Source organism: Ovis aries, chromosome 3 (assembly GCF_016772045.2).
Source record: "Ovis aries strain OAR_USU_Benz2616 breed Rambouillet chromosome 3, ARS-UI_Ramb_v3.0, whole genome shotgun sequence".
NCBI lineage: Eukaryota > Metazoa > Chordata > Mammalia > Artiodactyla > Bovidae > Ovis > Ovis aries.
Genome location: NC_056056.1, coordinates 100,453,800 through 100,465,830, shown reverse-complemented (window position 1 = coordinate 100,465,830; position 12,031 = coordinate 100,453,800). Strand labels below are relative to the sequence as shown.

The 12,031-nt window shown below is 41.0% G+C and overlaps 1 protein-coding gene across 3 annotated transcripts in view; it reads right to left on the bottom strand.

Moving 5' to 3' along the window:
* The window catches only part of TBC1D8 (TBC1 domain family member 8), a 138,250-nt gene that overhangs the window by 10,372 nt on the left and 115,847 nt on the right, over window positions 1-12,031 (bottom strand). For all 3 annotated transcript variants that reach the window (XM_027967055.2, XM_015094488.3, XM_042246412.1), the window contains 2 exons: window positions 8,064-8,304; window positions 7,185-7,250 (listed from right to left, as the gene is read on the bottom strand). In XM_027967055.2, coding sequence (XP_027822856.1) covers window positions 7,185-7,250; window positions 8,064-8,304 — 307 coding nt within the window. The remainder of the gene's footprint in view (window positions 1-7,184; window positions 7,251-8,063; window positions 8,305-12,031) is intronic.

Here is a 12,031-nt window from a genome sequence, read left to right as displayed (position 1 = left end):
TATGGTGGACGTGACCTGGGTGCCACAACTTTTTTCTCAGACAAAGAGTAGTTGTCACATGCCATGTATCTTGATAGTAATTTCAAACACATGATTTCCTATTCCATAATACTACTAAGGTTGTCATCCTCAGTGAATATTCCATGAAATCTATGGTTTTATATCAGTAGTCATTGTTGTTCAGGCACTAAAGTCATGTCCAACTCTTTGTGACCCTGTGGACAGTAGCCCCCAGGCTTCTCTGTCCATGGGATTTTTCAAGCAAGAATACTGGAGTAGGTTGCCATTTCCTTCTCCAGGGAATCGTCCTGACCCAGAGACTGAACCTGGGTCTCCTGTATCTCCTGCACTGGCAGGTGGATTCTTTACCACTGAACTACATGGGCTTCCCATATATATTAATATCAGTACTTATGGGTCTTATCTGCAGGTACTCTGGACAAAGCAGACAATGTCATGCAAAGATTTAGTGTATGTCAGTGTTGGTGGTAGAGCAGGGAGCATAGCCGCCTTGCAAAGATCTAGTGTATTTTCAGTTGTACTGCACAGAAAGTGGAGCCATTCTGTCAATGAACTTGAACTTCCAAGGTGCATTCTTTAATCAAGGGCAATGGAACAAAATACATTTTGCCGAGTAACAAAATGGGTCAAATGGTACTGAAATCTTAGCATGCTTAGGACTTTTTAATATTAGTTTCCATACTAATATTATATTGAAATGTCTCCATGCAATTCCTGATTAGGATTTTAAACTAATAACCTCTTCAAATGGACTATCACCATCACTGAGAAACTATATGGACAAGAAGGTAGAAGCAAATGGCATTTTGCTATACTTGATGGAAACTGCTTTCTTGCCAGTACTGAGAATTTGAATGGTTCAAATGTTTTTGTTTTATTTCAAGCATATGATGATTCTCCCTTACTAACAAATCTGAGTTTTTTTGATAATATGGCTGAATTTTGGTTTTCTGTTTTCAGTATTTATTTATTTGGCTGCCCTGGGTCTTAGGTGCAACGTGCAGGATCTTTGCTCTTAGTTGCAACACACAGAATCCAGTTCCTTGATCAGGGAAGTCCCATAATATGAGTGAATTTTCAATCCAGCCAACATTTTTTCATATCAAGTATTTAAAAATTTATATAGATATTGATATAAACTTCTCATTTACATAGATATTGCTGTTTTAGTCTATATGCTTGAGGATTCAAATTATAATACTGACAAAACATCATTAATGGAGCGTTTATAACCTCATATTTTTCTAAGATGAGTTTCTGCTTTGAATCCATACTTTGTCCATGCACATTCATGGTTTCATGTGCTCTTCCAATTCTCAACGAGGTTCACTCAGGTTTTCAACATTTTAAGTCCTTTTTAAAATAACTACCTTTGAGACGTCCCTGGTCCAGTGGTTAGGACTCTGTGCCTCCACTACAGAGGGGTACAGGTCTGATCCCCAGTCGGGGAACTAAGAGCTGGCACGATGTGCAGCGCAGCAAAATAAAACTATCTTTAATAAAGATAGTTGGAATAATAGTTGGAATCATCTGTAACATTTTCCTTTTTAACTCAGCTTTTTAAAGACACTTGTTTCTGGCTGTGCTGGGTCCTCGCTGCTGCACAGGCTTTTCTCTGGTTGTGGCGAGGCACTCGGCCGCACACGGGCTTCTCACTGTGGTGGCTTCGCTCATTGCAGAGCACAGGCTGCAGGTGCACGGCCTTCAGTAGCTGTGGCGTGTGGGATGGGTGTTCACAGTTCCCGGGCTCGAGAGTTGTGGCACAGGGGCTTAGTTGCTCTGAGGCATGAGGATCCTCCTGGATCAGGGATCGAACCCATGTCTCCTGCATTGGCAGGATTTACCACTGAGCTACCCAACTCAGCTCCTGAAAAAACTCTTCTTTTGGATAGCAAATGCACTCTTGCATGTAAACAACCTCAGGAAGAAATCTCTACTTCCTCACCCAAAGCTGAACACAAAGCCTGAAGCAGCTCCAGTTTCACTTAAGTCAACATCTTGAAAACATCCCTTCACATGGATGCAGAGCCGCAGGGACACCTCTGGGAGCTGCGCCGCAAGTCTGACGATGTATTCCCTGCATCCCGGAGCTCCCAGGGGCAACAAAGCCTGCGCTCTCAGCTCCACTCTCAACAGGCTCTCTTACAGGAAGCCTCCGATGCCTCATTCATTTGTCTTCATTTACCGATTCCAATACATCATTCTCATTAGCTGGTTTTGATGCTTCTTCCTAATGCATCTAATGTTCTTCCAGGAAGTTGTCTTCTGGAAGTGCAATTAGTGCAACCAGCTGGGTAAAATGACCAATACCTACATATAGATCAATTTTTTGCAATGAAAACTCCAGGTTTAGTAATCTTCTAGAATACTATTCATCCCTGTACCACCTGATGTGGTATCAGATCATCCGGAATATTTCTCTTCTATCTGTTAAACAATGTTATGTACAGTGGAACCCCGATAAGACTGTGAGCTGATTTTTCAGCAGAAACTGCAGGCCAGAGTGGCACAATGCTTTCCAAGTGCTAAAAGGAAAAAACACAACCAAGAGTATTCCACCCACCGAGGTTATTATTCAGAACTGAAGGGGAGATAAACCATTTCAAAACAACAGATAAAGGCCTTTACCACCAATGAACCAGCCTTATAAGAAAGGTTAAATGGACTTCTTTAAGCTAAAAAGAAAAAGCCCTAACTAGCAACAAGAAAACATAGCAGAGTCAAAATCTGACTGATAAAAGCACTATAAAGATTGCTCAACCACCTCCAAAGTTAGTAAAATGGTTAAAAGACAAAAGTAGTACAATTAAGTAAAGCATAATAGGCCAAAGGACATAAAAAAATATGTAAAACTTCACATCTAAAGTAAAATGTAGGAAGAGGGAGTAAAAATACATAATTCTTAGAATATGTGTAAACTTAAATTGCTATCAACTTAAAACTGATTGGTATAGATCTGTATATATCTATGTATAAATATCTATCTATATCTATATCTATAGGCTGTCATATAGTGAAACTTGTGATAACCACACAGCAAAAACCTACACAAAAGATGAGACAGACATCTAAATGTAACACCACAGGTCATCAAACCACAAGGGAAGAGAAAAAAAGGAAAAGAACTACAACAAGCAATTAACAAGATAGCCCTAAGTACATGTCTATCAGTAATTACTTTAAATGTAGACAGACTAAATTCTCCAATTAAAAAACAGAGTGACTGAATGGATGAAAAAAACAGGACTCATCCATATGCTGCCTACAAAAGGCTCACTCAGACAGTAGGCCACAAGCTGAAAGTGATGGAATGCAAAAGACAGTCCCTGCAAAAAACAGACTAAAACAAAAGCTGGAAAGGGGTCAATCCGACAAGAAGATATAACGTGTAAGCACTGGTGCACCCAGGAGAGGCACACCGAAATAAATAAGGCAGATATTAACAGACCTAAAGGGAGAAATCGACAGCAATACAGCACACTAGTCAGGGACTTTAAGACCTCACTCACATTGATGGATAGAACATCGAGACAGAAAATCAGTAATGAAGCATCAGCCTTAAACCACACGTATATACAACACATTCCATCCCAAAGTAGCAGAATACATATTCTCACGTACACAAGGAACATTCTCCAAGAAAACAAGTTTCAATAAATTTAAGAAGACTGAAATCATACCAAGCATTTTTTCCAACCCCATTAGTATGAAACTAGAATTACCAAACAAACAAACAAACAAACTGGAAAAACCACAAATTATGTGGAGGTTAAAAAACAAGTAGGTCAAGAAAGAAATCAAGGAGAAAATTTTAAAAATACCTTGAGACAAATGAAAATGGAAATATAACACTTCAAATTCTACAGGATATAGCAAAAGCAGTTCTAATGGAAATGTGCAAGGAGATCCAGCCAGTCCATTCTGAAGGAGATCAGCCCTGAGTGTTCTTTGGAGGGAATGATGCTGAAGCTGAAACTCCAGTACTTTGGCCACCTCATGTGAAGAGTTGACTCATTAGAAAAGACTCTGATGCTGGGAGGGATTGGGGGCAGGAGGAGAAGGGGACGACAGAGGATGAGATGGCTGGATGGCATCACGGACTCGATGGTCGCGAGTTTGCGTGAACTCCAGTTAGTGATGGACGAGGAGGCCTGGAGTGCTGCGATTCATGGGGTCGCAAAGACTCGGACACAACTGAGCAACCGGACTGAACTGAACAGCAATAAATGAAATAGAGATTAAAAAGACACTAGAAAAAGTCAATAAAAGTAAGACCTGTTTCTTGGAAAAGATCAACAAAATTGACAAACCTTTACCTAGTCTTACCAAGAAAAAGAGAGCTCAAAGTCAGAAATGAAAGAGAAGTTACATCTGACATCACAGACAAAAGGTCGTGAGAAACTCATGTGAACAATTACACAACAAAATGAATAACCTAGAGGAAGAGGATAAACTCCTAGAAACAGAGTCCTCCAAGACTGAATCATGAACAGAAGACCTCAACAGATCAATAGTACATGAAGTATGGCAAAACCCTTCACAATCTTGTAAAGAAATTATCCTCCATTGAAATAATTTAAGAAGAAAAGAACATTGAGTCAGCAGTTGATGCTAAAGCTCCAATACTTTGGCCACCTGCTGGGAAGAGCCAACTCATTGGAAAAGACCCTGATGCTGGGAAAGATTGAAGGCAGGAGAAGGGGGCGACAGAGGATGAAATGGTTGGGTGGCACCACTGACTCGATAGACATGAGTTTGAGCAAACTCCAGGAGATCATGAAGGACAGGGAAGCCTGGCACACTACAGTCCATGGGGTCACAAAGGATCGGACATGACTGAGTGACTTAACAACAACAAACAAAATCCCAGGACCAGATGGTTTCACTAGTGAATTCTACCAACATTCAAGATTTAATAACTAAACTTCTCAAATTCGAAAAAAAACTGAAGAGAGAATGGTTCAAAAGTCATTTGAAAAGGCCTGAATTACCCCCATATCAAAACCAAATAAGGATACCATTAAAAAAAAATTATAGGCCCATATCCCTGATGAAAATAGATGTAAAAACCCCGAAGTATGAGCATATCTAATTCAAACATATATTAAAAGGATTACATACCATGATCAAATGGGATTGATTACAGGAACGTAAGGATGTATCAACATCCACAAATCAACATGATCCAATCCACCACATTAACAAAATCAAGGATAAAAATTGTATGATTGTCTCAACAGATGCAGAAAAAGCATGACAAAATTCAGTACACATTTATGATAAAAATTCTTAAAGGGTTATTTAGGAAATGTTCAGTTCAATTGCTCAGCCGTGTTCAACTCTTTGCAACTCCGTGGACTGCAGCACGCCAGGCTTCCCTGTCCATCACCAACTCCCGGAGCTTACTCAAACTCATGTCCATTGAGTTGGTGATGCCATTCAACCATCTCATCCTCTGTCATCCCTTTCTCCTCCCACCTTCAGCATCAGAGTCTTTTCCAATGAGTCAGCTCTTCGCATCAGGTGGCCAAAGTATTGGAGTTTCAGCTTCAGCATCAGTCCTTCCAGTGAATATTCAGGACTGATTTCCTTTAAGATGGACTGGTTTGATCTCCTTGCTGTCCAAGGGACTCTCAGATGTCTTCTCCAACAACACAGTTCAAAAGCATCAATTCTTTGGTGCTCAGCTTTCTTTATAGTCCAACTCTCACATCCATACATGACTAATGGAAAAGCCATAGCTTTGACTAGACGGACCTTTGTTGGCAAAGTAATGCCTCTGCTTTTTAATATGCTGTCTAGGTTGGTCATAACTTTCCTTCCAAGGAGCAAGTGTCTTTTCATTTCATGGCTACAGTCACCATCTGCAGTGATTTTGGAAATGTATCTCAATGTAATAAAGGCCATATAACAAGTACAGCTAACACCATACTCAATGGTGAAAAGCTATAAGCCATTTCCTCTAAGATCAGGAACGAAACAATGATGCCTACTTTTGCCCACTTTTATTGCCCACATAGTACTGGAAGTGCTTGTCAGACAACTAGGCAGGAACAAGAAACGAAAGGCATCCAGTTGGGAAGGAAGTGAAACTGTCACTATCTGTAGATGACATGACACCATACGTAGAAAATCTTCAGTGAAAGTGAAAGCCGCTCAGTCGTGTCCAACTCTTTGCGACCCCATAGACTATACAGTCCATGGAATCTCCAGGCCAGAATACTGGAGTGGGTAGCCTTTCCCTTCTCCAGGGGATCTTCCCAACCCAGGGATCAAACCCAGGTCTCCCGCATTGCAGGCGGATTCTTCACCAGCTAAGCCACAAGGGAAGCAGATGACATGATACCATATGCAGAAAACCTTAAAGGTTCCACCAAAACACTCCTGGTATATATGAATTCAGTAAAGTCGCACACATGCACACATACACACAGTAGAACACTACTCAGCCAGAAAAAGGAAGAAAACCTTACCATCTGCAACAATATAGATGGACCTTGAGGGCATTATGCTAAGCCAAATAAGTCAGAGAAAGACAAATAATATACAATTTCTATCATATGTGCCATCTAAAAAATGAAACAAACAAATAAAACTCCTTGATACAGAGGTCAGACGGTTATCAGAGGAGAAAGCGTTTGAGAGGTAGGCAAAACAGGTGAAGGAGGTCAATTTTATGGTGACAAATCGTAACGAGATTTACTGTGGTGATCACTTTGTAGTGTATACAAAGACCAACTATTAGGTTTTACACCTGAAACTAAATACAATATTATATACCAGTTTTATCACAATGCAAAACAAAACAAAACAGTAAGCTACAATAACCATCTATTGAGGCAACCAGGGTTTGTTTTCCCCTACATCCCACAGGCTGTTGGTTCTCGAAGTGTGGTCCTCAGACCTAGTGAATCAGAATGGGTAGGCCAGGCATCCTGTGTTACAACAGGCTGCCCAGATGATTCTGATGCACCCCTGGGTTTGGGAACCCCTGCCACAGGCCACACAACACGGTACATCAAACCTGTCATCAGCCACTCCAAACTAGAAATGTCTATTGCCTCGTTTAAATATGTTTAAAAAAGAAGAACCTCAAGGTCATGCTCAAAGTTGATCCAGGTCAAGGCACAACAGAGCCTAATTTTCTACTTAGAATTTCTTACCTGGAGGGATATGAAGCCGATATAACAGTTTAATTTTCTCATTCATTTCTCCATTATACATAATATCTGCAAAATTAAAGGGGAGAGAGAGAGACTGAGCAGAGGCAAATGGTTCAAATACAGGTGTCAGGACACAAAGTCTGTGTAGAGAGAATGCAGTGAGGCCAGGGTTTGCTGACCTGACGCTTCACCTCCCACCTCTCCAGACACAGTGTGTGTGAAAAGAAAACGTGAGAAGAGCTGCAAGATGACCCTGGGAATCCTGTCTGGCCTCACAGCTGCAGAAAGATTTTAATTTTAGCTGCAGGAGTTAGGAACGTGGGTAGTGGGAGGGGCAAATGAGGAGGCTAGGATTAACATACACACCACTATGTGTCAAAAAAACAACCAGCAAGGACCTACTGTATACCACAAGGAAATATAATCAATATTGGGCAATAATCTATAAGGGCAAAGAGCCTGAAAAAAATACACACACACATACATACATGACTTGTACAACTGAATCTCTGTGCTGTATATCTGAAATTTATACAATATTATAAATCAAATACACTTCAATTAAAAATTGTTTTTTAAAAAATGAGTTAGGAAGGTGTCTCCTAACAACCCACCACCACACCCTGGGTGCCCAGAAGCACATGGTCAGTGACCTTTGATGTCGAGCACCTGGGCTCCCCTCCCCACCGTGACCCTTAGGAAGCTTAAAAGCGGTCACGAGAGGAGCCTGCAGAGGGCTTTTTAAAGTCCCAAAATCTCATCGGGTGAGTCACAGATCTGCTTCATTGAGTGGACACGCCTGCTTCACTATCCCTTTCTCTCGTGTTCACAGACTCACACCCCGTACGAACTCAATGCGGAAAAGACCCAGAGTCATACCGAGGCAGCTCACAAAGGCTTTGAATTCGATAAGGTGATCCATGTTCTCATCCAGAAGCCTGAAAGTCCTTTCCGCGAGGATTTCCGTGTGGGCCCCGCAGGTCCATGGCGAGACAAGCTGGAACAGGCGTGCAAACTGCTGGGCGTCTATGCGGTACTGCTCTGCGTAGGGCCTGCTGGGGTCGTGGCGTGGGGCCACGGGCCGGGGCTGCTCCCAGTAGCAGCTCATCATGTGTTCTCTCTGCCAGGAAGGAGAGAGGCCTGTAAGTGCCGGTGGCACCCCAGGGAGGAAGGCCAAAGCCAACCCGGCCCTCTCCCCTGGCTTGCTTTGCAAAATTATTAAGCAGCAAATAAGCAATATTATAACACAAAAAATGAAAAAACTAACAGTGTCATCGTTCCGACCAGACATGTAAAAGTTTTCGCTTATTACCCTGTAGTCCTTGCCTACATGAATATGTAATTTTGACATTTTAAAAATTCAGGTTTCTTTTTTTCACTGTAGCTAAATATACTTTATCAAATTTAACATTTTAATAATTAAAAAAATTTTTTTTCCTTTTTTTGGGTCATGTGTCATGTGGAATCTTAGTTCCCTGACCAAGGATTTAACCCATGACCCCTGCAGTGGAAGCATGGTGTCTTAACCACTGGAAAGTCCCCATGTTAGCAACTTTGAAATGTATAGCTCAGCTATCATCATTTTAATTACGGAAGTCGTACAATTTTTATTCTGATATTTTCGCTTAAAATACTATTATTCAAAAGACAAAAACTAGTAGATAAATCTATAGGCTACAGAAGAAACTAGCAACGCTGGTTACCTGTGGGGGTAGGAGACAGGAGCAGCACCCAGATTAAGAAGCAAGCATTTTTACTACATGCTACTTTTTATACATTCTGAATTTTGAACCACATGACCATATCAACAAGTCAAAATTTAAAAAAAAAAAAGACCATTTGAAGTCTTGGGAATAGACTGAAAACTAAAGCAATCAACACAGGCCCCACCACTGATCACTGAGGACCAGCCAGGCTCTTCAGAGCATGTCTTTTGCACCTGTACTACATCATCTCGTGGGACGTCTCGGCTCACTGACTCAGCTGACTTCACAGCTTCAGTGCCCTCTGCCCACAGGATGGCACAGGAACAAGCACAGATGCTCTACCATCCCAGTACCTGTGCTCAGATGGAGACCAAAACGCCATTTATAATTTTACCGCGTATTACCAGCAGCCATGTTCTTCAAAAAGCCTCTGCAGAATGATGAGAAGTACTGTAAGAACTCTTAAGTGTAAAATGAAGGTCTCGTAAATTCCCATTTCTCAAAACCCAAGACACGCTGTGAATTTGCGTGTATATTTTTGTCATCCTGTCATGCTAGCTAGAGGCCCTCAGAATCCTATCCAGAAAACACAGTTATAAAAGCTAAAGACCAGTGCAACCAATTTACACAGAATCCTAGAAGCCAATACAAAACTCAGCAAAGGATATGAAGAGATGATACAAGAAAGCAGACAATTAGCCAATAAACTCACAAAAGGGCATGCAACCTCACTAATGGGTGCGCAGATTGAGGTTAGGATGAAATGCTACTTTCTGGGACCTCCCTCGTGGTACAGTGGCTAAGATACCAGTACTCCCAACACAGGGGGCTCAGGTTCAATCCCTGGTCAGGGAACCGGATCCCATCCATTGCAGCAAGAGTTCACAGGCCACAGCTAAAGATCTCGCAGGCCTCAATGAACACTGACGATGCCACGTGCCGCAACCAAGACCCAGTGCAACCAAATAAATAAATAGTTTTTTGAAAACGAAATGCAATTTTCTACAAGGCTAGCAAAAATTTTAAAGACCCATAATATTAAATGATAGCTGAGTATGCAACATTAGGAAATGAAAACTTTCAGACATCATCAGTGGGACTGAAATTTGAAAGATGTAGAACACTTTAGCAACAGTGACTGAAATTTGGTTTGTGCATCCCTAAGGAACCTCTCCTACAGAAACAGCAGCACAGGTGTCTGGAGAAAGGCTCAAGGATGCTCTGCACAGCACTGTTTATAGAGCAGAAAAAACTGGAAACGAGGGAGGGGTGGGAGGGCGGGGCCAGAGGGAGGGGACAGGTGTATACATACAGCTGATCACACTGTCATACAGCTGAAACTAACAACATGAAACAGTTACACTCCCATTTTTTTTAAAAAGCACACTTTAGGAATATATTAATACAAGGCACTGTTTCGGGTCCTGGGTATTTCCCAGAGTAGCCCCTGACTACCAAGTATAGATTGTTCCCATCTCACTTGGAGAGAGAAGACTAATAAAATTGTTCTCAGTTTCAGAGAATAATGGACAGATGTCACAAACATGGGTTTATATGATTTAAAACACTGCTTTATTGTCTGGATGGACCTTGAGGGCATTACAGTAAGTGAAATAAGTCAGAGAAAGACAAATACTATATGATCTTGTAAGTGCAATCTAAAACAATATAACAAATCATTCCAGTCATAGAGAAGGATCAGATTTGTGGTTTTACCAGAGGCAGGAGCTGGGGATGGGCTGTAGAATAAGATGGTAGTGGTCAAAAGGTACAAATTTCCAGTTAAAAGACAGATGAGTCCTGGGGATGTATGTATACCATGATGACTATACTTAGCACTGCTGTATGGTATATTCCAAAGTTGCTAAGAGAGTAGGTCCTAAAATTTCTCATCACGAGAAAAAAACCATTTTTGTTGCTTTGGGTTTTTTCTTTTTGTATCTATATGATTATACAGTGGAAGTGACAAATAGATTCAAAGAATCAGATCTGATAGAGTGCCTGAAGAAATATGGACAGAGGTATTTTAACACTGTATAGGAAACAGTGATCAAAACCATCCCCAAGAAAAAGAATGCAAAAACGCAAAATGGTTGTCTGGGGAGGCCTTACAAATAGCTGTGAAAAGAAGAGAAGTGAAAAGTAAAAGAGAAAAGGAAAGATATACCCATCTGAATGTAGAGTTCCAAAGAACAGTAAGCAAAGAAAGGCTTCCTAAGTGAACAATGCAAAGAAATAAAGAAAACAATAGATTGGAAAAGACTAGAGATCTCTTCAAGAAAATTAGGAATACCAAGTGAACATTTCATGCAAAGATGGGCACAATAAAGGACAGAAATGATATGGACCTAACAGAAGCAGAAGATATTAAGAATAGGCAGCAAGAATACACAGAAGGACTATACAAAAAAGATCTTCATGACCGAGATAATTAGAATAGTGTGATCACTCACCTAGAGCCAGACATCCTGGAATGCGAAGTCAAGTAGGCCTTAGGAAACATCACTATGAAAAAAACTAGTAGAGGAGATGGAATTCCAGCTGAGCTATTTCAAATCCTAAAAGATGATGCTGTGAAAGTGCTGCACTCAATATGCCAGCAAATTTGGAAAACTTAGCAGTGGCCACAGGACTGGGAAAGGTCAGTTTTCATTCCAATCCCAAAGAAGGGCAATGCCAAAGAATGTTCAAACTATTGCACAACTGCACTCATCTCACACACTAGCTAAGTAACGCTCAAAATTCTCCAAGGAAGGCTTCAACAATATGTGAATTGAGAACTTCCAGATGGTCAAGCTGGATTTAGAAAAGGCAGAGGAACCAGAGATCAAACTGCCAAGATCCACTGGATCATAGAAAAGGCAAGAGAATTCCAGGAAAGCATCTACTTCTGGTTCATTGACTATGCTAAAGCTTTTCTTTGACTGTGTGGATCACAACAAACTGGGAAATTCTTAAAGAGATGGTATTATCAAACCACCTTACCTGCCTCCTGAGAAACCTGTATGCAGGTCAGTAAGCAACAGTTAGAACTGGACATGAAACAACAGACTGGTTCAAAATTGGGAAAGGAGTATGACAAGGCTGTATACTGTCACCCTGCTTATTTAACTTATATGCAGAGTACATCATGAGAAATGC